At 38.8% G+C, this 27,764-nt stretch overlaps 1 protein-coding gene across 1 annotated transcript in view; it reads left to right on the top strand.

Annotated features, from left to right (window-relative positions):
• ARHGAP10 (Rho GTPase activating protein 10) overlaps nucleotides 1-27,764 on the top strand; it is a 324,116-nt gene that overhangs the window by 125,147 nt on the left and 171,205 nt on the right. Inside the window, exons 7-10 of the mRNA XM_044224902.1 lie at nucleotides 1,332-1,436; nucleotides 11,304-11,433; nucleotides 14,238-14,344; nucleotides 16,668-16,762. Of these exons, the coding sequence (XP_044080837.1) occupies nucleotides 1,332-1,436; nucleotides 11,304-11,433; nucleotides 14,238-14,344; nucleotides 16,668-16,762 (437 nt within the window). The remainder of the gene's footprint in view (nucleotides 1-1,331; nucleotides 1,437-11,303; nucleotides 11,434-14,237; nucleotides 14,345-16,667; nucleotides 16,763-27,764) is intronic.

Raw genomic sequence — 27,764 nt, 5'->3', positions numbered from 1 at the left:
TTTTAAAAAAAGCTTTACTGAGATAGAATTTACATCCCATACAATTATTCATTCCATGTGTGATTTTGAGAAGCAAAAAAAACAACCACTAATGATAAACTTAAAATTGGCATTCATAGAAGCAGTGGTCTATTTAGATAATAGAATTAACTTTATTTCTTTATTTAAGATTTTATTTAATCAACAGAAACGGAGATAGTGACAGAGATAGGAGACAGAGCATGAAGCTGGGAGGGAAAGGAGAAGCAGGCTCCCCGCCAAACAGGGAGCCAGATGCAGGACTCAATCCCAGGAGTCTGGGATCATGACCTGAGCTGAAGGCTGACACTTAAGCGACTGAGCCACCCACACAGCCCTAGAATTAACCCATTTTAAACAGAGAAATTCATCTCCATAAAGCGTTCTTTTATGTGAAATACTAATGAAGACCTGCATTTATTGAGCATTTACAGTGCTCATTGTTCAAGTCGTTGTTCTAATACTTCACCACGCTCATGTGTTTATTCCACACACTAACTCCATAAGGAGATATTTTTTATGATCCCACTAAGCAAATAAGGAAAGAGAAGTACAGAAAGTTTCAGTAATTTGCTCAGCGTCTCATAACAGAGCTGAAGTTTGGGATTGACCCCTGCTGGCCACTTGACATTAGAGTCCCAGATTCCTAACTTGTGTAACACGACATTATGTGGAAATTGAATTTCAAAATTTCCCTAATTCTGACCCCAAATCACTTTTTCTCACTTTAAATTCACTCACATGTTGGGCAGAAGCAGGTGCCCTTTAATCAAGAGGGGTAGGTGAGGGTAGGTCAGAACTCAGAGCTTAATGATCACCCTGTCTCTACCTGTCTCTGCCCCAGTCTCTGAAGGTCCACAGACACCAGAGAGAGGTCACACTGCACTGAACGCCACTGGAGAGAGCCTCTAGCTCTTCGTTTCTGTGATTTCAATTTCATTGTAGATTATATTGACCTATGGTGATAAGATTTCAATTATTAATGACTGTAGAGATTCTCTTGACTGAAAGAACAATGGGTGATATAGAACTCCATTTCTCCAGTACACTGTACTCTCAAAGCTATCTAATGGCTCTCATTTTTAACGAAAAATCACAAACCTTTCATTTTGTAAAAGGACAAATTAATAAATAATATGTAGTTAGATTTAGTTGAATTCCAGTGACTTTTAAATTATCTTACTTCCAGTAGAATCATAGTGGGATGTGGGGGGCGAGGGAGGGCGCAATACATGACTGTTTCTATTCTTTTTTTCCCCTCCACCCTGAATTTTTTGTTTGTGCTAATGTCATTTTTCTCCCCTTTGTCTTAGATGCTGTCATTTTTTCAGGGAATGTTTACTTTCTATCATCAGGGCCATGAACTTGCCAAAGACTTCAATCACTACAAGATGGAACTACAGATCAACATTCAGAATGTAAGGAAATGAAAGCTTTCTAGTATAAGAGGATGTTTGAGACGTGTATTCTCATTTTGCTATATGCAAAGCCTTAAGCTAAGACCAGGCTGATCTGTTGGGTGTCGAGAAACTAAGGCTACGTTGCCACCTTCTGGTCAGTTCTCAGTGTAACAAACTGCTCTTCAATTAGGTGAGGCTCAGGAATTCTGCCACCTGGTGGCTCTTTTTTTAAAGATAGTCAATTTGTTTTAATGTATTTTTCTTGTCTAACTTTCAGGTAAGTCATTAGGTATACGTTTTTAATCAGGAGTCCCATAATTTATTTTTATTATTTTTTCCAGTTTTATTGATATGAATTCATATACATACATATACATGTATATGTTTCAGTTGTACAGTGTATTGATGTGACATACCTATTGCAAAATGATTACCACAGTGAGTTTAGTTTATGTTTACCACTTCATAGAGCTGAAGAAGAATTCTTTTCTAGTGATGAGAAATTTTAGGGTCTACTCTCTTAATAACTTTTAAAATATGTCCTAAAGCAGTGTTAACTGTCAGCATATTGCCTTCTGTAGGCCATATTGCCTTCTGTAGGGATAGTTGTAAGGGTAAACTTAGTTATAAAACTCTCAGTCTTTCGTGGAGAAAACAAACAAAGGAACACTCCACTTTACATGTAAGGCATTTCAGTTATTATGACCTCATTTCTATTACCTGCGTATCTTACTTGATTTTTAATCCCAAGTAGGCATCTGGTTCAAGAGGAATTTCTTCCCTGTGTTTATGCATACTCACTAATGTATTGAGTTCATGGTTCCTGTTGGTCTATATTATTTTCCTGGAAAATGTGTGTTTTCAGAGAAGTCTTGGATAAAGAGATTTAGAAGAGCAGTATCAAATAGTATAACATAGATGATATTGATCAGGAGGTGGTGGATGTTTTTCCTCTCAGCACTTAAGTTGACTTTGAAAGTGTCCTCATTGAAATTCTTTTCAGGTTATGTTTAGTATAATGTTAGACCTCATTAGAGAAAAAAAAAAAGTGAGTGAGTTTTGGGACAAGCACATTCTAGCTCATCCTGAAAGACAGATGAAGGATGGGACTCTGTGCCTGACTTTGAATTTAATCTCATCATAGAGACTGAGGAAGAATGGTTTTGTGTAGATTTTGGTTCTAAGTTTTTTGTTTAGTTCCCTACATTTGGGAGTGTAGATCAATCTCTTTCTCTCTCTCTCTTTTGGTAATTCAAGTATCATTTTGTATTTGTAGATTATTTGGATGTTGAGCTGGGTTAAATAACTAAAAGAATATCCACCCCCACTCACACCCCCCACTATCAGTGACTATAGTGGAACAGAATTCTAAAAAAACGTCAAAATGTATCTGTATGTATAGATTAGTTCTAATTTTAAAATTGTCTCTGTAGGTAGTAGAATAGTCTAATGTTGCTGCGATTTTTCAGAGTACTTTTGCGGAGAATGGAATGCAGTTTTGTAAAAAGAATGCAATATAGTTGGTTTAGAAGATTATACTCTCGATTATTTTTTCCTGTACCACCTGGCTGTATAACTTGTGGAAATTTACTTCTCCTGTCTGGATGTCATCTGTCAAATGCAGGGCTGGCCTGGATGAGAACCTTCGGGCAGAATGGGTTCCATAATTTTTGGGGCCAGTGTAAATGGGAAGGCAGGGTCCTTATTTAAAAATGAGGAATTTCAAGACTGTACCAGCAGAGTGTTAAACCAAGCATGTGACTTTCTGAGCACAAGGTCCTGTGTTGTTACACAGGCTATGTGCCCACGAAGCTGGCTCTGCCTCGGTGTCTGGGGTGAGGGGTGGGGTACGTCGTGTCTCCCGGGTGCTTCCATGAAACTATCCCTGCAGAGCTTGCTTGTGGATGGACGTAGTCTGTAACACTCCTGTGTAGTACAAGGGATATGGTTACCTTATTTGCACCAGAATGATTTTGAGAGATTAAATATTTCAGTGTAAATGAGCAATGCTTGGTCATGAAGTTTTAGAAGCAAAACCTAAAAATAAGCTACCCCTTAAAATGGTTCGGAAAATAACTTGGTTAACATCCTTACGACATTCTGAAGTTAACTTACACCTTTGGTAGCAGTCATTTCCCATAGAGAAATGGGCAAAGAATGGTTGGCTGGAGAATTTCTCTGTATCCTCTGCAATTCAAGGGTCCTCATCAGTAAATGGCCCTAAGAACTCTTCTCTAAATACTCACCTCTTTTATTCTGTGTCTAATGCTGCTCCCAGAACGCTTTCATCCAGAGCCTCCTCTTTCCACCTCACCTGCAGTTCTGAGAACACCTGGTCCAGGGGTCTCTGCTGTTTCTGTTTGTTCCTAGTTCATTCTTTTCCCTTCAGAAACGCCAACACCTTTGAAACGTGGGCCACTCCTTCCGTGGTACCTGCCCACTGTACCCGAGTGTTGCTGTGCTTTGGTCATTTCTTGGCCATTTTGCTCATTCCCTGAAGATACCAGCTTTTAGTGTAATAAAGGGAAAGGGCTGGCGGGATAGAAAAATACAGATTACAAAAATCCCAGTTCTATGTCTTTTTTTTAATGCAGTGTATATTTATCTATTAAGGAAGTAGACCCAAATATTAAAATCTTAACATTAACTATCTGTGCGCTCTAAAGATATGGATAATTTTGGTCAACTTTTAAGTATTTGTAGTAAAAAACAGCAAGATCCTTTTATAAAATCAGAAAAAAGGTAAAAGTTACTTAAAAATGAAAACAACCTAGTTTTCCCCATCTGGTTTCACCTTTTCTGTTGTAAAAATGGTAACACCTCTTTTATTTTTTTGAAAGCAGTTTATTCCTCTTCGACTTTCCATAATCCAGAGTAAAACATGAAAAGCAAAACCGCAAGATGGCTTTTAGAAAATAGATTTTCAAGAAAAATATAAGTTGCATCAAAATTGAAGTATATTTTAAAAAACTAAATTTAAACTTTTGTTATCTTTATCCCCAGAAGAATGTGGGGAAAGAGAAACTAGAATAGAATTCTTCCTAGAAGGAAATATAATTTGAGAAATCTTAGAATTCATGAAGAATCCCCAGAAGAGCCTAAGAATAGTTAAGATTTTAAGAATATGCCCAAATATTTTTGCTACAGTGTTGTGAGAAAAGTAGAACACTAAAACAATAAATTACTTTTTTTTTTTTTTAAGGGATTGGAAGTGATTGTGTAAAAATATGAAAGTGCTTATTTCTGAGGGATAGATTTATGGTCACTTTTAATCACTTTTAAACATTTTCTTTCTGCCCCCAAGGCAGGACTGTTTATGCTTCTTCTCTCTTCCTATTTTATAATGTTGTGGATTCGTTTTTATATTCTGAAAAAATTTTTAAAAGTATACTTTCGCTTACAATCAGCTTTACAACAATTAACTGTTAGTCTGGTATTGAAGATTTTCCTTTATCCTTTGACAGGGAATAACTGTCACTTTATGGTGACATTGTAATAGTCATTGTAGTATGTAGTAGTAATGTCGTCTACATTTATTTTGTTACTGTGGACCAGCTATTACCCATGTGCTTTATTTGGAATTTGCACATTTCGTCTTCATAGAAGTCCTATGATGTAGATTTTGTCATTCATATTTTACAGATGAGGACACTGAGGACAGTAACTTCCTGCTGTCCTACTGCTTTTGGGTCAGGTCCAGCATTGGAACTTGGGTGGACTCCAAGTGACCATGGTGGTTGGTTTCAGATTCTGTGCTGGGATATAAATGCATCTCTCATCGCATGTCTGGGCCTGTTAACATAGGAGCTGGGGAATGTATTGATATGGTCATCTGCTTGCCCAGACCTCAGCAATTTGTGGGTGACACAAGAGTCCCTTCAGTTGTAGAAACAAAGATTTAGGCCCCATGGGTGAATCTCCGTTCATCTCCACCTCTTACCAGTTCTAAACTGTTTCCCTCATCCCCATGGAAGGTATCTTATATGGGATTTAGACTCTATTACCTTTTCACCTGGGATCTGTTGCCTGCTGTTCCTTTTTCTGCCACCTCCTTCTGCATGGGGACGTTTGAGGGGAATATGGGGATTACAGTGAGGGTGCGTGTGTGTAGGGCCTTACCTCTTTTCTATTATGTTATTTTGCAAGGCTACTAAAGCAGGGCTGCATGGAACCCACCCTCATGGTTTACAGCTGTTTCATGAAACCTTTTTGTATTTTTTTGTTTTAAAGATTTTATTTATTTATTTGACAGACAGAGATCACAAGCAGGCAGAGAGGCAGGCAGAGAGAGAGGAGGAAGCAGGCTCCCTGCCGAGCAGAGAGCCCGATGCGGGGCTCGATCCCAGGACCCTGGGATCATGACCTGAGCTGAAGGCAGAGGCTTAACCCACTGAGCCACCCAGGCGCCCCGAAAGTTTCTTTTCTCACTGAGCAGGGAGCCCGCTGCAGGGCTCGATTCCAGGACCCTGGGATCATGATCTTAGCCAAAGGCAGATCCTTAACCACTGAGCCACCAAGGAACTCTCCTTTTTTGTATTTTTAATTATACTTTGCCTTCCTTTCCTCTCTGAATGAGGTCATGGGGCGAGGATGGGAAAACTTAAAATGGCTATCTGTGCTTGGAATCAGCCTTTTCCCTCTGCCTTGAAAGCTTTATTTCTGGGTATAACACTGTGTAAAGCTCCTTCTCTCTCACGTCTTCCTTTTTCCCTTACTATGGGAGTGAACCTATGTTAAGCCTGACTCACCAGGTTTCTAGACATACTCAAATGTGTCTGATTTCCAGCCTGGTCCTCAAATTGAATCCTCCTCCCAAAGAGGTGATGTAATAATATATTTAATTTATAAGCCTTAATTTAAGACTGGTTTATTTGGAAATATATTTAGGAAAGCATGCTAGGAAAGGAATTTCCTTTTCCTTTTTATTGACAATGGATAGCACAGACTATCTTAGAGGTTATTTTGAGGATTTAAAGCACCAAAAAGTATTTTCAGTTGTGCCAGCCACAGTGTAAACACTCTACTGGTCACTTCTGTACTGTTTCCAGTCTAACATTATTATTATTTGATGATAATATTTACCTGGAACTTAGAATTTCTGGCCATTCTATTATTTATATTCAAATTTTTAAAAATGTAGGGATACCTGGTGACTCAGTTGCTTAAATGTCTGCCTTTGGCTGAGGTCATGGTCCCAGGGTCCTGGGACTGAGTCCTGTCGGGCTCCCTGCTCCACGGGAAGTCAGCCTCTTCCTCTGACCCCCCCCCCATGCTCTCTCTCTCAAATAAATAAATAAAATATTTATAAAAAAATAAAAAATGCAATTTTCACTCTTATTCATAATTTACCTAAAATGGTAAAATCATTCTCCTCCCTCCCCAGTGCAGAGTCGTATGCATCTGAGAAAGTCGGACAGTAAGGCAGGTGGTACTCCATGGCGAGATCTGCAGCAGGCAAAGTGGGGATGATGGGGGTTGGGGAGGGTATAGAGGCAGCCTGCAGAAGAGGCAGCTGAAGTGTTTGGGAGATTGATTATATTGAGCAGATGTGTTAATTGAACAAGTAAGTAAATAGATTGAGAATAATGGGAGCTGGAGTTCTCACTCTCTGGAAAGAAATGTATCAGATCAGGAAGGGAGGGGTGCCTGGGTGGTTTAGTTAGGCTCCTGACTCTTGATTTTGGCTCAGGCCATGATCTCATGGTGAGCAGGGAGCCTGCTTCAGTCTGCTTGAGATTCTCTGTCTTCCTCTCCCTCTGCCCCTCCCCCTGCCTGTGTGTGCTCATGCACGTTCTCTCTCTCTCTCTCTCTCTCTCTCTCTCTCTCTGTCAAATAAATAAGCAAATCTTCCAAATTGGGAAGGGATAGGCTAGAAAGAAACTGGAGTATTGGATTGGGGTTATACTTGTTGGTGTGAACATGTGAGTTTTTTAGTATAGTGACATGTAGAAATGTATGTATGTAAAGGAAAACCCCACCTATCTTTGTGTACATATATATACATCTGTGTAGTTTTTCTGTCTGCCAAGAACACACAGATGTAGTGACACCCCTTTAACTGTGACACACTGTGACCAGATTTTGGTTTCTAAATACTACACTCCACTAAAAGGAACAAGAGATTCTAGGGGGAAAAAAATCATTGCTTCTAGGACCGGGACAGAAAAAGTATCAGACTCCTTTTGGGACCAGAAAGTAAGGAATTACACAATTAAGGGAGTGTCTCAAAAGATTCAAGATTTAGCTAGAAGGGACCCCTGCTGGTCCAATCCCAGGACAATTTGAGCATTACTATAAGTAATGAAAGTATTGGGTGCAACTCATGAGATTAACAGGAATGTCAACGTGTGTGCAAGTGTGTGCTTGTGTGTGTGTGTGCGTGCCAGCATCTGTACACACGGCATGCACGTATCTGTATCTGTGTGTATGTACAGGCATGCCTCACTCTGTTGTGCTCTGCTTTTTTAAGCTTCAAAGATCCTGTGGGGGGTGTTTTGTTTATTTGTTTTTGTTTTTTACAAATTGAAGGTCTACGGCAATCTATGTCACACAATGTTGTGTCATTTTTACAGTAGCAGTTGCTTACCTTGTGTGTCTGTCTCATATTTTGGTAATTCTCGTGATAATTCAGGCTTTTTCATTATTGTTACATTTGTGATCATGATCCATGTTCTTTGATGTTACTATTGTAATTGTTTTGGGGTGCCACAGACTGTGCCCGCATACGATAGTGAACGTAATCAGTGAATGTGTGTGTGTTCTGACTGCTCCACTGACCAGCTGTCCCACACCTACCCCCATCTTTCTCCCTCTGCTCAGGCTTCCCTGTTCTCTGAGACACAACAATATTGAGATTCGGCCTGTAAATAACCCTATATTGGCCTTTAAGTATTCAAGTGAAAGGAAGAGTCACACATTAAATCAAAAGCTAGAAGAAACTTTAGTGAGATAGACATGTCAAAAGCTCAGATAGGCTGAAACCTAGGCCTTTTGCCCCAAACAGTTAGCCAAGTTGTGAGTGCAAAGGAAAAATTCTTGAAGGAAATTAAAGGTGCTACTCCAGTGAACACACAGGTGCTAAGAAAGCAAAACACCCTTATTGCTGATATGGAGAGAGTTGGAGATGGAGAGAGTTGGAGCCGTCTGGATAGAAGATCAAACGAGCCACAACATTGCCTTAAGCCAAAGCCAAATCTAGAGCAAGGCTCTAATTCTCTTCAGTTCCGTGAAGGCTCAGAGAGGTGAGGAAGCTGCAGAAGAAAAGCTGGAAGAGATTGGTTCATGAGGTTTTAGGGAAGAAGCTGTCTTCCTAATGGAAGAGTGTGAGGCAAGTGGCGTGCGCTGATGGAGAAGACGCAGCAAGTAGTTCCATCCAGAAGCTCCAGCTAAGAAAATTCATGAAGGTGGCCTTGCTACACAGCAGGTTTCAATGTTGATAATGTTTGGCTTCAAAGCTTCAAGGGATGGGCTGACTCTCTTGTTAGAGGCTAATGTAGCTGATGACTTTAAGTTGAAGCCGGTGCTCATTCTGAAAATCGTAGAGCCCTTGTGCGTTAGACCGAATCTGCTCCACCTGTGCTCTGTGAATGGCATGAACAACAAGTTCTGGATGACAGCACATCTGTTAACGGCGTGCTTTACTGAATTTTCTAAGCCCACTGTTGCGAGCTAGATGCCACGAAGAACATTCGTGATTCACGGGAAGAGGTCAAAATATCAACATAAGTAGGAGATTGGAAGAAGCTGATTCCAACTCTCAAGGATGACTTTGAGGGGTTCAAGGCTTCAGTGGAGGCAGTAACTGCAGATGGGGTGGGAACAGCAAGAGAACCAGAATTAGAAGTAGAGCCTGAAGAAGGGACTGAGTTGCTACAATCTCATGATAAATCTAGAACAGATGAGTTGCTTTTTATGCATGAGCAAAGAAAACGGCTTCCTGAGATGGAAGCTACTGCTGGTGAAGATGCTGTGAAGGTTGGTTAAAATGACAACAAAGAAGTTAGAACATTCCGTAAATTTGATTGATAAAATAGCAGCATGATTTGAGAGGGTTGAGTCCAATTTGGAAAGAAGTTCTATCATGGGCAAAATGCTACCAAATATCATTGTTGTCTTATTTCAAAACATTGCCTCAGGGGCGCCTGGGTGGCTCAGTGGGTTAATAAGCCTCTGCCTTTGGCTCAGGTCATGATCTCGGGGTCCTAGGATCGAGCCCCACATCGGGCTCTCTGCTCTGCAGGGAGCCTGCTTCCTCCTCTCTGCCTAGATCTCTGCCTACTTGTGATCTCTCTCTGTCAAGTAAGTAAATAAATAAATCTTAAAAAAAAAAAAAATGGCCCAGCCACCCCAGCCTTCAGCAGCCACCACCCTGGTCAATCAGCAGCTGTCAGTATCAAAGCAAGATCCTCCACCAGCAAAATGATTATGACTGAAAGCTCAGATGATGGTTAGTGGTTTTTTTTTTTTTTTTTAAGCAAATAGCATTTTATATGTAAGATATGTACATTTTTAAGAAATAATTCAATTGTGCACTTAATAGACGACAGTATAGTGTAAACATAACTTTTATATATACTAGGAGACTCCAAAATTCATTTGACTTGCTTAATCACAATATTCACTCTATTGCAGTGACCTGGAACCAAACCTGCAATATCTCTAAAGTCTTTATATGTATAAATATTATACACACACGACACACATTCAGGAAGAAGTGAGGGTTGAGAGAAATCTAAGTAAAGTGACAAACGAGGCAAATAAATAAAATCAGGGTATAATTGGTATTAAAATGGGGACAAGAAATCCTGGAGGCATGAGAAATAGGAAGGGAAGGAGGGGACCGGCCATTAATAGAGGAGTCCCACCCTCCTTGCAATCCTGCGTTTTGTTCTAGTACATATATATATATATTTTCATACTCTCAGCTTGTGTTTAAAAAGTAAGCATCTTCAGATAAGTTTTCCACTTTGCAATCCACATTTATCAGACTCCCATTCCCCTAAAAAAAAATGTGTACCATTCTACCATTTTTCTGTTCTAGGACCCTTGGTAACCTCTTTCATTGTAGGGAGGAGAGGGGAGGGATTTCAATAAAAAAATTTTTTTATCTCCACTTCTTCACAATTTCGCATCAGCAGTTTTTTGGTGTTAATACAGTTATTTTAGAGTGTGGATAAAAGAAATGTCCAGAAACTTGGTGGTGCTGACTCATCATGCTTGCCTTGGTAATTTCGTCACTTCACCTTGCATGTATGTTTCCAGTGTGTCTGTGTGACAGAGATATTAGCACTCCAAGTCTCCTGGGTTTCAGAAATGTGATTTGTCTCTCCAGATTGTACATGAGATTCCTTCCCCCGCTCTCCTTTATCTGAGAAATGTCATTTCAAGTGCAACTACCATGACCTGCAAAAAATGACCTCATATTTATCAGTTGGCAGAGAAGAATTAACTTTTTTAGGTTCTGAGTACCTAATACTGCTGGTATAATACTAGTGAGTCAGATTGATTGTGCAAAGGAAAGACTTCCCAGATCTTTTATGACCTACTTTAAAAAAAAAAATCTAAGATTTAGTAATATTGTGGGATGTGGAGCTACGAATTCTTATGTTGAATAACAACAAGCATTCTTGGTGTTCAAAGTTTCAAGAGTAAAGAACCTTCAGTTACCTTAGCTTAGACTCCTCTATTAGCTATTCTACCCCTAATTTTTTTTCTTTTAACGGTAATCTTAACAAAGAGACACACTGGAAATGATGGGTATATTTCAAAAATTTTACAGAAAAATCCTACCAATTTAATTATAGTTATCCAGAGACTTAAAAATGTACATGGAAAAGGTCATATGAGAACTTAAAACTTACATTTTTTTTTTAAAATCTATTTCAGACACGGAATCGTTTTGAAGGAACAAGGTCAGAAGTGGAAGAGCTTATGAACAAAATAAGACAGAATCCCAAGGACCATAAACGAGCAAGTCAGTTCACGGCAGAAGGCTACTTGTATGTACAGGAAAAAAGTAAGAGGACCTCCAGCAGTGATAAATAACTAATGAAAAATTATTTTAAAACTCTTACTGTAATTACTCTTTTTTGGAACAGTTATTCCTACCACCTCCTTTGCCCCCTCTTGTCTTAGAAGGTATATTTTGTATTATGGGGGAAAACACATTCTTGCTCTAGGGAGAGGACAGTGAAATTAGGAACTCAAGGAGCACCCCACTTTCCAGATGCACCCTGGAATTCTGCATCACACTTGGCTAAAACTTGCTTATAAGGATGCCAAAACTTGGTGTAATGCTGAAAGCGAGGCGAGGTATTTTTCCTCCCTTCCCTTCATCCCTCACCGTCCTTATCACCTACGCACACACATATGCACATTCATATACATATGCACACCCTCCCCCTCCCACAGCCCTCCTTCTCCATGCTCAAGTCAACAGGGACATATTCCTCCTATTCCTTTACTTCAGTTCTTTCCACACTGATCTGAGATCATTTGTTCTTGCTAAAATTATCAGGGTGATTGCAGATGGCTATAAAAAATAGTCCTAGATGGCATTCTAACTTATCTCATGGAATTTTTAGTATTGTTGCTCTCAGTGGATATACGGTGTGTAAAGTGTCCTTATTTTGAAAATTAAGGCACCTAAAAATTCTTACAAACTTTTTGATAGTTCGGTCGTATTTTAACTGTTCAGCTTTTAAACTTTACTTCATTAACTGTAGAACCCGAGTACTGTTTAGTAGAAGGGAGGTGAATGCGAAAATGTTTCTGTATTTGCTGTTTTCCTGCCTTCCCACACCTGACTGTAGCCCAGCGCCCTTCAGTTTTCAGTAGTGTGGCTGATTTACAAGACTTTCCAACCGACCGCTGGAGTAGGAGAGCATGTACTCAGGGAAGAGCTGTGGGGTAGCTACGCTTCCAAGTGAGGTTAATGCATCTGTGGCCGGCACAGTGGGTCTTTTTCCATTTGTCCTTATTCAGTCTGGGCTTCCCACAGTCTTCAGGTCTCACAAAGAGGAGTTGCATGGCGAGTAGAACTTGGAATCTTTCTGATGCTTTAGCTTTTTAATCTCAGTTTGTTTTGAATTTGAAATAACTAAATTAATGTGTAGGTTGGAGACATAAGAAGGATAGAATTTTTGTATTATATGCCCTGATGAAAATTACAGGAGACTTTAATTTTTAGATTCATAACTGTTGTTCAACTTACTGTCTTTGAGAGGAAGTGGGCTGCGTCTAGTTGGAAGAACAGAATGAAAACATTAGGGGCAACATCTACTCTTATTAACTGCATGCCTGATACCTCGCTAAACTTTTTATACACCTTGTCTCATTTAATCCATTAAAAAACCCCTATGAAGTGCACAGTACTACTGTTACTCCATTACTATTATTACTCCATTTACCATTGAGAAAATGGAAGCACCGTTGAGACAATGGAGAGAATTTCCCCTAGATCACAGGTCCTGAATGCTGGAATTGTCAGTCTGTGTCACGCTATCTAGGATATTACCTGGAGTGTGGACAGCTGTGGAAAAGCCTATATGCTCGGGTCAGATGGGAGTCAGGAAAGGACAGTGGCTTAATGAATGGGAAGATGTTGGTATTAGGGACCAGAGACTCCAGTTTGAGGATAGGCTTTGTCATTTTTCGGGCATTTGGTCTAAGCTTAAATTCTTTAAAATTAAAGAGATAATAATGAACCATCCATTCATCCATTTTTCTTAGTATTTAGTGAAATATCTGCATAGTACATTCTGAACCATAGAATAGGATACAAATACTAGCTATTTGTAACACACACACCAGTGGTCCCTGGATTTTGGTCTTTGCACTCCTGATGACCTGAGGTGAGATTTACTATGGTCTAGGAACACCTTTCATTCCCCACTGCCCCCAAAACAATGTGAATGGCTAATTTTTAAAGCTCAGTGGATTCCTTTTGAATGAGTTCTTTTTTCCCTCCTAAGCTTGTCCTTCTTGATTTTTAGGTATAGAAATTTTGTTTGCAGGCAAAATGATGGTGATAAAAGGTGTTACTTTTTTTTTTTTTAATCTTTACTTGGTAAAAACACAACTGTCAACTTCTTTGGGGAGTTAATTTTGTTATGATTGGACTTTTACTGGTGTTTGAAACTCTGGATTGCTAGGTATTCCTGACACAGACCCCTGTCTTTCAAGAGCTCAGGTGGTGTTAAGACTGACTTTACAAGAGGTAAAAAGAGGTTCTGAGAATGTCCTGGTTGTATGTGAACAGCTCACCTCTCTATGCTTCCGTTTTCATTTTAAAGCTTACCTTTACCGTCGTTAGTAAGGACAGCTGCCTACCAAGGTGCTATAGTGAGTTTAACACTCTTGTAGATGCTGGACTAGATGCTTTTTCTCAGCATTGTGATTCTTTGATTGCATCATTTTGAGAGGCCAAAACCGAATCCAAACCCGTCACATACATTGAATGGAATACTTGAAACCCTTGTGAGATCTTAATACCTGGAAATAAACAAAAAATAAAGCTCACAGTGAAGAGATTTTTAGGTGTAAGATAATGGCCCAGTCTGGCAAACTGTTTGAAGAGTATGTCTTCAACTCATTGCTTTGTTGCTGAAAAGTATTGAATCTTCTCTCAAATAATCTCTTAGCCTTCTTATTTTCCCTACTTTTTTGCTTTTTAAATTGGAATCAACAGTGTTGCTGGTTTGTTTCTTTGAGCTTTATTAGTTGCTGCTTAATGGGTTTTTCCTCTTTAGTAATATATTTGAAACTCTGTGTATCTGCTTATTTATGAGGAAAAATGTAAAGTTCTACTTCTTGTTGAAGGGCCCGCTCCATTTGGTTCCAGTTGGGTCAAACACTACTGCATGTATCGGAAAGCTGCCAAGAAGTTCAACATAATCCCGTTTGAGCACAGATCTGGGGGAAAACTTGTAAGTATTTGTATACTAAGTATTTATATATTATGTGTTCTATATGAGAGGTAGTTTTTGAGGCTGACATTTTATTCATTGTTTTATTGGTTTTATTTCCTTGAGAGAGAGCATGATCAAAGAGGGGGCAGAAGCAGAGGGAGAAGCAGTCTCCCCACTGAGCAAGGACCCCGATGCGGGACTCCATCCCAGGATCCAGGGATCATGACCTGAGCCAAAGGCAGACGCTTAACCCACTGAGCCACCCAGAGTCCGAGGCTGACATTTTAATTGTGTTTATATTCTCTAATGATAAAGATATTATATTTTGATTTTAGGATTAAAATCTTTGTTTTCTTTCTAAATAAAGTAGGCCAGTGAACAACAATTCTTGTGGTTTTTGGATTGTATGTATGGGTTTTTATGGTCAGGACTAGAATCCTTTTATGTCACTGTTCTTGGAGGATAAAATGAACACCTATAATGAGCTTTCACAACTCAGTGTTCTGTCAGTATGGTATTTGCAAAGATCTGATATGCACATGTGTATTCACAGCCCTAAAACATTGTACAGTAGATAGTTTGTAGTGAATTTTGTTGTTTTACATTTAGACTTACAAAGTTCTCACTTAGGCCATTCCCAGTTAGTTAACTACTCCTCTCACAGAAATAAATTACAAAACAACACATGATAGCAAAAAGACCTCAGGGATTGCCTTTGTAGGGAAGATGATCGTTATTTGGTTTTAAGTAGAAATGGCACCTCATAGCAATAATTGATAGTCTGGAGGCAAAGCTCTTCCACCAATATTGAATACAATTGGTAACACATTAAAAAAAGGGGGAAGACATTGCTTGTTGGGTAGATGGGCATGATTTTGCTTGGGTGAATACAGAACTGACTCAGGTTCACTTCTGTTTACAGATACTTTGCTTCTTTGTGAAATATGTTTAAAGCAGCTTATAATACAGGCATAGTTTTTGTAATAATGAAATAGATGTAGAAAATCAAGGCCATGGAGAAGAAGAAGAAGTAAGGATATCACTCGTAAAGGCTGTTGGGCTTAAGATTGAGTATAAGGTTCCTGTCAGGACTAATTCAGGTGCTAATGCATGTCTGCTTAGTGATGTCTCTGTTTAACCATCACATAATAAAAAATACGCTTCAGAATAGAAGTGTATTTCAGAATGTCACATGACTGTGACATTTTGAATATTGGCATACTTGAATGTTTGTTTAATATTACTTGGAGATTCTCCTATTTTAGAAAATATAAAAATGTTCTAGAAGGAGGTACATGGGGTCTTAGAGTTTTTTCCTTAGAACCTGTGTTCCTGCATTGCTTCCATTATTTCTTTGGATGGTTTAGCGAGGTAAAACAGTGCCATATTAAAACAAATTAAATATGAATTCAGAGTGATCTTCTCTGGAAACAAAACCTGCATTGATTGAGTGGTTCTAGCTTCCTATGATCACAGTAGCTACTTGGCCTTTTGATACATAATACCTTTTAGGTAGATTCATATAGAATTGAAGTTTTTATAGGTCAAGAATGGTCACATATTGCCTATTTCATATGGTATCACATAGTATGAATTAAAAATTATTCCTTTTTAAAAAAGAGTGTAATAAAAGAATAGCAAATATTCTGGCATGGGGAAACTGTTGTTAATCTGTCTTTTAAAATTAGTGCTCACGAGGTCTGGTTTAGTGTTATTGTAATCAAAGCAAGATCTAGAAAACTTTAAGGAGAAGAGGATGACATAAATGATTAAAATTATAAATAGGGATGCCTGGATGGCTCAGTCAGTTAAGCATCTGCCTTTGGCTCAAGTCATGATCTCTGGGTCCTGAGATCTAGCCCCATGTTGGACCCCTGCTCAGCGGCCAGTCTGCTTCTCCCTCTCCCTCTGCCCCTTCCCCCACTCATGCTTTCTCTTTCTCTCGATCTCTCTCTCTCATATAAATAAAGTCTTAAAAAGAAAGATTATAAATAGTGTTTAAACAGATTTGTTTAAAAGAGAATAGGATAACTGGACTTAAAATCTTGAAACTTGAGGGGCGCCTGGGTGGCTCAGTGGGTTAAGCCTCTGCCTTCGTCTCAGGTTGTGATCCCAGGGTTCTGGGATTGAGCCCCACATTGGGCTCTCTGCTCAGCAGGGAGTCTGCTTCCTCCTCTCTCTGTGCCTGCCTCTCCATCTACTTGTGATCTCTGTCTGTCAAATAAATAAAATCTTTAAAAAAAAAAAAATCTCGAACCTTGGGGCACCCCCTCCTCAATATAGGGCTCTTTAGTGTGTCTATATTATAATTTTTGAGGATGTTTAAAATGATTTTTTGCAGGGAGATGGAGAGGTGTTCTTTTTGAAAGAATGTACCAAGAGGCATGCTGACTCTATTGACAGAAGATTTTGCTTCGATGTGGAAGCTGCTGACCGGTAACTTATTAGAATTCTTGCACTTAATGAAAGAGTACTATAAAAAATGATTTAAAAAACAGAGGTTAATTGAAACTGAGATTTCCTTGGCCTGAAAGAATTTTATCTTGTTACATTTCCAGGCTTTGTATTTATTTTGACCTGTTTAGTCTTCGTCTCTGTGTTTAGTTGTGGAGTGATAGCTTGGACTTGGCTGGAGTTTGAAGTCCTTCTAATAAGTAATTAAAAAATTACCTTGAAGCATTTCATTGTTGATCGAAGTCTAATTGTGGCACTGAAAGAATAATGAATGAAAGTGAGGAAGTGGGTGACAAAGCTGACGAGAGATGGTGGGTTGTTAATGCAGAGCAATATTCGTTTTTGTGTGTGGGAATGTTCGGTGTGTGTATTCTGTATGTGATGGAGGCTCATAGGCAAACTGTTTATTTAAAGACTGCTTCTCTTTTCCCTTGTATGACTTTCCGTTATTATAAAAGAATCTTTGCCAGCGAGGAAGGACTAAAAGAAAAAAAAAGAAAAAAATGTACTTCTGATAATATTACTTCTCTGGCATTTCTTTCTGTGTCCTCCTGTTCTACTAAGAAAAATCTTGGTACTCATAGAATATTTCTTTAGTAATGTCTGACAGTATGGTGGTTCCTTACCAGTGCTGGTTTTGGCAACACTGGTCTTTAGAGAAGGCTGTTTCTTAGTTGTATAACAAAAGTTTACAGTATGAAATTTCTGTAATAAAAGTTCATTTCATGTCAGGATCCATGAATACAAAAATAATTAAGGCTTCCTTGTCCCTCGGATGATGGAGCCTAGTGTATGGGTTGGATGCAGAGAGGGGAGAGCTATGCTTTCCTTTCCAATAAATGAACTGAAGAACACATACATAAAAAGCATGCCGCTAGGCACCATGATAAATTTGGCACCATCATGAGAAAGGTAGTTGAACAAGCATTTTGCCAAGACTGGAATAAAATGAAAGAGAATGTCATTGTGGAAGAGGTTCAATTTCAGGCCAATAAGGACGGGTTCAGAGACCTTAAGAAGAGTTTCAGGCTGTGCAGTACAACTTGAGCATCTGCGGGTGTCGACCTGTAGTGGGCATTTACTGAGTCCTAAGTGCCAGACAGTGCCAAGTGTTCTGAATTCGTCTGTGATTTATCTCATTGAGTCCTCACCACAGCCCTAATAGGCAGGTATCATCCTTCCCATTTTATGATTGGAATCTGGGCCACAGAGAGCTTAGGCCATTCTCCTAAGGGCATGGAGTTGGTAAGTGGAAGGGCAGGGATTTGAACTTCTGCATTCTGCCTCTGGAGCCCATTCTACCTCTCAGCCACTATACTATAAGTCTGAGTATCATCTGTAATTGTGACAGTCCCTGAATAACTGACAGAGGTGAGTCAGCAATGTTGCTACCAGAAAATGTAATGGGGTTAATCTGATTTGATTTGAAAGCAGGACACTTCTAGGGCTTTCATATATCATTCTAATAGAGCGTGTATTGTTTTTGCCTACCCCTGTATTTTCTCTAAGACTTGATCATGCCAAATGCACTTGGTCAACGATGATCCTAGATTGACCAGGGATTACTGGGGAGTTATTTTTGCCTATATGGGGTAATATTTTACAAATAGAGAAGGGGGCAGGAGATGTTAGAGGTGATCTAGTGGTTTTTAAACTGCTTTATAAGGTTTATAGACTTTTTGAATAAAATCTTACATTTATGTATATGTGAAACAAAAAAGAAAAGTCCCTTACTGAAGTAGGGTGAGGGGGCCTGGATCCTTACTTTTTCAGCTTCCTTCTTGTAGACATCTCTAATTTACTTCTGTTGATACCCAGAGCTGCTTTTTCAGAAATTGTGGCTGGGGGACCATTAATCTGGTCTAGATAGATGGTCGAAGAAAGGCATATAGAAGGTCTGACATCTAATTGATGACGGATGGATTATTTGGAGTCAGCTGGGATTGAGACTCCTAGGCAGAGTGGTTGGCTCATGTGAAGGTCTGGAGTCAAGGGAAGATGTGGTCCATTTGAGAGCCCCAGAGAGATCAGCAACACTGGAGCAGCCAGCCAGGAGGAGTAGGAGAAGAGGCTTGAGATGGGGTCAGGAGCCTGACATTGAGGTTTTTTAGTTCAGTCCATTAAATGGCATTTATTTTTTTCCAAACCCACTCTGGCAGAATAAAGCCTGCAGGCTGCAAGGACAGATGAAAGAGCCCTGTATTAGGGTTGGTAGCAGTGGGAATGGAAACTAAGGGATCCATCTGAGCGAGAAGTTTAGAGCTAAATTTAGAGACAAATTGAATGTTGGAGTATAGAGCAAAGGAGGGAAAGGTTTCTGGCTTAAACGACTAGGTAATGCCATTTACTAAGATGGAAAACCAAGGAGGCCCAAGGGTGGAAAACAATGAATTCAACTGTGGTCATGTTGAGTTAGATTGCTGTGGGTCATTCAGGAGGAAACCCAGTGGGAGACTGGGTATAGCATTGGCAGCTTTGGCAATATTGGACCCCCCATGGCTACACCATGCTCATTGCCCCAAATTTCTTGGACCTCTCCATCTTTAGCTATTGCTTTTTTTTTTTTTTTCCTTAAATTCCTAAGGCTATCTTTCCTTCCTTCCTTCTTATTCACATGGTTTCATTCTCAAAGTGAATCACTCCGCTGTCGGTATTTTTCTTTTTTCCTGTGTTTTGAGCTGCTTTTAGAATCTTTAGCTACTTAAATGGTTTGTTTCCAATTTTACTCCTTTTATAATTCTTGGTGATTTCAATACTGATTGAGATGATCCTTTTCAGCACTTTGCTTCTTGACTCCTGGAACTCCTCTCCTTCTCTCGTCTTGTCCTTTACCCAACCTCAGCCATTCACTCTCACTGTCATTGCTTAGGTCTTGACATTACAAGGACCAGTAACCACCTAAGAGTCTCAGCCACAAGGCTTTCTCTGTTTGGCACCACCTTTTGGGTTTCTCTGCTTCTTTCTTGGTAAGTATCCTTAGAGTCTCTCTCATCAGTTTAGCCTATTGTTACTCAGTTTCTTACACCTTCACTTCCTTTCTAACCTGGTTTTAATTTCATGGTCAGTCATTATAGTCACTCTTTTAAATATGCTCTATTGTCTTTCTCTTCCTTTATTAGATTTGCCAGAACAACCCCAACTATGCCTTCTCTCTTCCTAGAGAGACATATTTAACCGTGTTTCCCAGGATCACTTCAGATTCATGACCACTAGCCTCATGAGCCATTAATTCTAACTACTAATTGTGTTACATTTTCTGGTTCCTTCATTCTTCTCGTTGATGAATATTTCATATATTTCTCTTTCTGAGCCTCTGACACTGCCTCATTTCTGATAATTTTGTGTCCTATTTTGTTGTGAAAGTAGAAGCAATGAGAAGAGATCATCCACTGCCATAAACGCCCCCTCCATCACTGTGTCCAGACACCCTGCCTTCCCTTCATCTTTGTGCGAGCTGTGTTCCTGAGCCTCTCTGTTCACTTCTCTCTCATCCTATATTTCTGCTCCACAATACCACTGAAGCAGTCTTCTTTCTTGTTAACCTGCAGATGGCCTTTTCTACTGGATTATTCTCATCAGCACACAAAACACTTTTTTTCATTCATCTTGAAAAAAAAAAAAAGGCCACCACTATCACCAATGAAAGACCCTGTCTTGACCAGTCTTCCCTTTTGTCTGTTGCCCATTTCTCTCCTCTAATAAACAACAAAACTTCTTTGAAAGCTGTTGTATTAAGGTCTTATATTTTCTTCCTCCTATTCTCTTTTGAGCCGTCTTCCGGTCTGGCCTTTGTCTCTCCTCTCCACTGCAGTTGTGGAGTAGCTCCCCGCTGAGCAGAGAACCTGATGAGATGCTGGGCTTGATCCCAGAACCCTGGGATCATGACCTGAGCCGAAGGCAGAGGCTTTAACCCACTGAGCCACCCAGGCGCCCCTGTCTTTCCTCTTCTTTGCTAGCAGCAGCATCTGACATGGCCAGTCCCACTCTCTTCCACGACCTACTTGCTTCACTTCTAGAACATCATATCTGCCCAATCGTTTTTGATTCTTAGACTCATTTACAGCTAGCTGCTTTCCCAGACCTCTTGATGTTGGAGTTCTCTGATGTTCATCTTAGAGCTCTTTTCCTCATCCTCAACCTTATCTTGTCCAGCCTCATGGCTTTAAGTGCCATCCTTATGTTGGTAACTCCAACATTATCTCTACCTACATATTTTCCCTGAATTTCAGGTTCTTATCTGGCTGCCTACTCAGTATTCTCAGTATTGCTTCTGTGATGCATTTTGAACAGTGTGGAGGTGGGAAATCTTGTTTGTTTTGTAAATTTTCCCAGAATTCTTGGAACGAAAACAGTCCCTTTATAGGATCTAACATTTTATATAAGGCTATTCAGTCTTATGTAAATACTAATATCATAGAAATATTTTTTCAAAAATAATACATGTTTATTTTGTGTCTTTTTCCAAAGCTTTTTGGTTAACTTAGAAAATAACTTTCTTTATGTATGTGTCTCCTTGAGTCTCTAGGATTATGTTACTTTTGAGTTAAATTATTGACTCCTCTTGTATTTGCTTATTTCTTTATTTTTGAGCAGGAAACATCTATTCAGACTTGATGTTATCAAAGGATAGTATTTATGGGGCTGTTAGGTTTCTGCTACCAGCTCCCTGCCCCCTTGCCCACTTTTGAAACAAAATTTGGAGGGAGCGTGAGGGTACTTTGAGGTCACTTCCCTAATTCTGAGGTTTTGGAAGTTTATTAGTGAATGAGATAGGCTCTTCTCTTGTCTATTTCTCCAGTTCCTAGCCAAGTAGACTACTGGGAATTGTAAGGAATTTGTTCCTTGTCTATTAGATTATGAATTCCATGAGGGTAGAAACCCTGTTTTAGGATTACTTAGTACTGCAGTACCAAATGTAATGCTTTATATATGGTGGGCATTCACCAAATTTGTACTGAATTAAATGAAATTGAATTGTTGTTTAGAAGTGACAGAACTGGGATTAGATTCAATCAAGCAGCTGTCAGTCAGCTGTCCTTTTCTTCTGTACCATTGCTGCAGAGCTGTGAGCTCCAGTGGTTTTTTTGTTTTCGCTTTTTGTTTTGCTTAAAAAAATAAACTTAACCCATTATGGAGCAGGTGGGTATTGTAAATGGGTTTCTGATGGATTTTGTAGAGAATTCCTATTGGGTACTTTCCTATAGTTATTTCACAATTGATTGCATATGCTTAACATAAACATATTTTGTCATCTTTCCTGTTATCAATTTTTGCTGTTTTTTTTTTACTCCTTGGTTTGGAAAAACAGTAACATTTTGGCTAGAGGCAATGCTTTCAAAACTGCAGAATGGAGCCTGGGCTTGCATTTGATTTATGTAGCTATAAATCAAGAGCTTTCACTTAATTGTTGCACGAGTTGAGATCAAGTTTGATTGCATGTAACAGAAAAACTCAAAGTAAAATGGCTTAAACGTGCAAAAGTTTATTTGTTCCCATTTTTTGGAGAACCTAGAGGAGGTCAGATCAGGGTGGATATCATGCTTCTTGCTGCCAGATCTAGCTCCCCCTTGTGCGGGGCTTAACCTCCCAGTCACCTTAGGTCCAAGATCCCAGATTACACTTCTACAGCACTGTCTCTTGTAAGAACACTTTCTAGAGGTTGAACATAACACTTCTGATCACATAACAATGTGAATGGAGTTGTGTGGTTATACCTCATTGCAAGGGAGGCTGGGAAATGCTGAGTCAGGGAAGTTGCTGTCTTTTGTTTCCATACATCCATGTGCTCTTCTGATTTGGGGGGAATCTGTCACTGACAATGAGAGAATGGTTGGTGGTGAGGGTCCAATTAGCCACTGCTACTTTATCAATGTTAAATGGATCTGTGCTTCATTTTCCTCCTCTCGGCTCACCAAAAGTTTGCTTTGACTATTTCAGCTAAGAACATTTAGGAACATGTGCTGAGAAATCCATCCAAAATGTGAAAAGCCAGCCCACAGAATGGGAGAAATACTTGCAAATGGTATATCTGATAAGGAACTTGTATCCAGAATATATAAATAACTCTTATAACTCAATAATAAAAAGACAAGTAACCCAACTAAGAAATGGGTAAAAAAGTATTTGAATTAGACATTTTTTTTTTTTCAAAGAAAATGTACAAGTGGCTGGTAAGTACTTAAAAAGATACTTAACAGAGTTAGCCATTAGGGAAATCAAAACCACAGTGAGGGATTCCTGGCTGGCTCACTTGGTAGAGCATGTGATTCCTGATCTCGGGGTCATGAGTTCAAGACCTATATTGAGCATCGAGCCTACTTAAAAAAATAAATAAAAATAAATAAATAAACATATTAAAAAAAACAATGAGATACCACTTCACACCCACTAGGGTGGCTATAATTAAAAAATCAGATAATAACTAGTATTGGTGAAGAGTGGAGAAAATGGATCTCTCTCATACACTGGTAGTAGAAATTTAAGAGTGTAGCTGTTTGGAGAGGTTTGGCGTTCTTCAAAAAGTCAGTGGAGTATGTGACTCTTGATCTCAGGGTTCTGAGTTTGAGCCCCATATTGGGTGTAGAGATTACTTAAAAATAAAATCTTAAAAAAAATTAAACATGAAGCTATCACATGACCCAGAAATTCTGCTTCTAGTTATATATATATATATATATATATATATATATGAAATGAAAACCTATATCTTCATAAAAGTCTTGTACGTGTATGTTGATAGCAGCCTTATTCATAATAGCCAAAATGTAGAAACAGCTGAAATGTCTGTCAGCTGATGAGTGGGTAGATAAAATGTGCTATTCATACAATGAAATATGGTTTGGCAATATAAAGGAATGAAGACTAACATGTGCTATGATGTGGATGAACCTTGGAAACCACATGCTTAGTGAAATACGTGAGTCACAAGAGACTACATGTGATATGATTATATTTATATAAAACAGCCAGGATGGGCAGATTGTTAAAGGCAGAAAGTAGATTAGTGGTTGTCTAAGGCTGGGGGTTTTGAGGAAAATGGATACTAACTGCTAATGGGTATGGAATATTTTGGGGAGATGATGAAAATGTTCTAAAATTGATTTTGGTGATGGGTTATACAACTCTTAGAATATATTAAAACTGTTGAATTATATATTCTAGGTAAATTTGATAGTGTGAATTGTATTTCAGTAGAGCTTAAAAAAACACAGCTGCAAATCAGGACCATAAGTAAAGTAAGGCTTTTAAAATGATACAAACATTCAGTACCTCAGACCAGCCACATGCCAGATACCACGGGCTGCGAAATGATCATGTCACTCATTTCTCGGGGGAGAAGAGGATTTGGGGTGGCTAGTTTCTCCCTGGCAAGCTGTAGCGTGTCAGAAGATGCAGCTTTCTTCTCTAAAGGACGAAACACCATCCGTTCCTCCTGCCCCAACAATTTTGTTATATAAGGTGCTTTTGCTTCCTTTGCATGCTTATCACATGCCTCATTGTGCTGTGACCCCCACACATTTGCTTGATAAATAATTACCATTGTGCGAGGTTCTCCCACACATCACATTCAGGCGCTGCTTAAAGAAAATGCTTCCCATTTTACTCTCATTAATCTGACATTTCAGATATTCTGTTTGGTTTGGTTTTGCCTGATTCCTAGTATATTTGTCTTGAAGGGTGGCAAGATACTTGTTATGTTTTTAATTCACTCATTTATGTTTTCATGTGACAGTGTGTGGAGGCAGTGGCCTGAGTATCTGGAGCAATGAGCGTTTTTGCATGCTGCTATGCTGAAGACTTTATTTCACAGCTATGTGCATGGTACCATCTTGTTTGTCCCTTGAAAAGTGAGTTAAGAACAGGTTGCTTCCAGAAGCCCATGCAGTTGGGCTGAATAATAATGTTTCCATAGCACATTACCTGTGGTAGCATTTGTGAGTATTTTAGAGAGCATGTCATTCAGGTATCTAAACTATCATTGACTGTGTTTGGCACTTAGGAGGCAAGAATGAGAAACTAAAAGGCCTGACCTTGAGGGAATTCACAGGCCAAGAGCGTTTCAGAAGTCTGAGGTGCTTTAGGGACTGTGAAGCAGTAGAAGTGGGGTTGGCTGGGAAAGCTTGCTAGACAAATGGATGGTTAAATTGGATCTTCAAGATCTGGTAACAGTTTAGAAACTCAGAGGAAGGGTTGCCCACGGCAGAAGGAGTCATAGGAAGTCTTGAGAAAACATATTGAGATAATTCTTTAAGTCTAGTTCTCAACTGTGAGTGTTTGTGTCTGGAGACACTGAGATTGTCACTCCTAACATCTAGTGGATGGAGGCCAGCCCTGATGCTAAATATCCAGCACAAGACAGTCCTCCGCAACACAGTATCATCTGGTTCAATATATCCCTGTGTGGCTGTTGAAAAGCCCAGCTTTAAAGAGTTTGTAAAGGTAACAACCCCAACACATTTGTGGAATTGAAGGCAATTGTTGTTATTGTCATTGTTATTTTTAATGACTCTATTTATGGGATATATATTTCAGTTAAAAAAATATAACAGCTTAATTGGTTATAGTTCAGGGGATGAATAAAACCAGAATGTGAAGGGATCTGTCAGGGCTGATGCATCATTCAAGAATTCTTAGATTCTACTGTAGAGGGACTAGGAAAGGTAGTCATTTTAAAAGAATTTAGGTAGAGCTGATAGAAAATGAATTACATAGAATTAGAGACAGCATTTCTTGTCTATGAGCTTCTGTATTTTTCACAGTGTGTAAGATTTTGCCCTAAAGATGGTAGTTGGTAGTGGCATACTGAAATTTTATTATACTTTTAAAATTTTATTTTATTTAAATTCAGTTAATTAACATACAGTGTATTATTGGCTTCAGGGGTAGAATTTGGTGATTCATCAGTTGCATATAACACCAAGTGCTAATTACATCACATGTTCTCCTTAATGCCCATCACCCAGTTACCCCATTCCCCCACCCCACCTACCATACAGCAGTACTCAGTTTGTTTTCTGTGGTTAAGAGTCTCTTATGGTTTGTCTCCTTCTCTGATTTCATCTGGTTTTATTTTTCTCCCTTCCTCTATGCTACTCTTGTTTTGTTTCTTAAATTCCACCTATGAGTGAAATCATATGATAATTGTTGAAAGACACATTTTGTATTGGTTCCAGTTTTTAAATGGAAAACTAAATTTACATTAATATGAATTTGTTCTTGAAATACTTGCTGACAGACATTGAAATGTGGATCATAGTGCAGTTCTTAGCTTTTGTGGATAAAGTTGTAATGAACAATTGTATAGAAGTATGGACACATACTTTCATTTCTCTTGGATAATTACCTTGGAGTGAGAATGCTGGTGTGTGTGTGTACCTATATATTTATGTATATTTGGCTTTTTATGAAATTGACAGTTTTTTAGGGTAGTTTTCTCCTCCTGCCAACAATATATGAGAGTTCCAGTTGCTGTACCCCCTTACCAACCTTGGACAATGACAGTCTTTTTCTTTTTAGCTAATTATGGTTACTGATGTTGAATAATTTTTCATGTGCTTTTTCTATTTCTTCTGTTGTGAAGTGTCTATTCAAATATTTTGCTTATTTAAAAAATTATGTTGTTGATCTTTTTGTTATTGGATTGTAGGAATTATTTTAAATATTCTGGATACAAATCCTTCAACAGATATTAGTTACAAATATTTAATCTGGCTTGCCTATATTTTCTTAAGTGTTTTTTGATGAGAAGAACACCCTAATTTTGATAAAGTTGAATTTATAAATTATTTTTAAAGATTTTATTTATTAGAGAGAGTGCCACGTGTGAGTGGGGGTAGGGGCAGATGGGGAAGGAGAGGGAGAGAGAATCTGAAGCAGACTCTGATCTGACCTTGGAGCCTGACTCTGGGCTCAGTCTCACCACATGACCTAGCTGAAACCAAGAGTCAGAGACTCAGCTGAATGAGCTACCCAGGCACCCCTGAACTTTTCAGTTTTTTAAAAATATTATTGATAGAGCTCTTTGCTCTAAGAAATCTTTATACCAGTATTATGAAGATATTTTCCCATGTTTTCTTAGGAAAGTTGTAAATTCGTTTGCAACCTGTGAAGATTTCGGGTGGTGGTGTGATGTGTAGAGAGTGTTATTTATTTTTTCTTATGTAGGTATCCAGTATTTCTAGCACCATTCAATGAAAAGGACTTTGACGCCATTGAACTGTTTTGGCCTATTTGTCATAAATTATTTGACTATGTGTGTAGGTCTATTTCTAGATTCCCTGTCTGTTCCATTGATCTATTTGTCCTTTGCCAGTTTTACACCATCATTATTTCTGTAACTGTATAGTAAGTCTCAAAGCCAGTTGTGAGTCCTCTGTTATTTTATTTTTTTTTTAAAGATTTTATTTATTTAACAGAGAGAGATCGCAAGTAGGCAGAGAGGCAGGCAGAGAGAGAGAGGAGGAAGCAGGCCCCCTGCTGAGCAGAGAGCCCGATGCGGGACTCGATCCCAGGACCCTGAGATCATGACCTGAGCCGAAGGCAGTGGCTTAACCCACTGAGCCACCCAGGTGCCCCCCTCTGTTATTTTTCAAAATTGGTTGGCTATTGTAGATCCTTTGCATTTCCATATAAATTTTACAGTTTATTTCTACAAAAGCCTACAGTTCAATGTCACCAATACAGAGTTTTAATAATTTCTGAGTAATTACCATTTATTTAGTCTTTAATTTCTCTCAGTAATGTTTTATAGTATTTAATATAGGGGTATGAGCACCTTCATTTAATTTCTCTAAGTATTTTATGTTTCTAAATGTTATTTTTAAAGAATAAGTTATACTTTTCATTTTCCAAAGTACTGTTAATACATAAAAATGCACTTGGTTTTTGTGTCCTACAATATCGCTGAGTTGACTTATTTCTTCTTCAGATGTCTTCATGATTTTTTTATGTACACAATGGTATCATGTGTGAATAAAATAGCTTT

Source organism: Neovison vison, chromosome 11, assembly GCF_020171115.1.
Source record: "Neovison vison isolate M4711 chromosome 11, ASM_NN_V1, whole genome shotgun sequence".
Classification (NCBI taxonomy): Eukaryota; Metazoa; Chordata; class Mammalia; order Carnivora; family Mustelidae; genus Neogale; species Neogale vison.
This window is presented reverse-complemented; position numbering and strand designations above follow the sequence as displayed.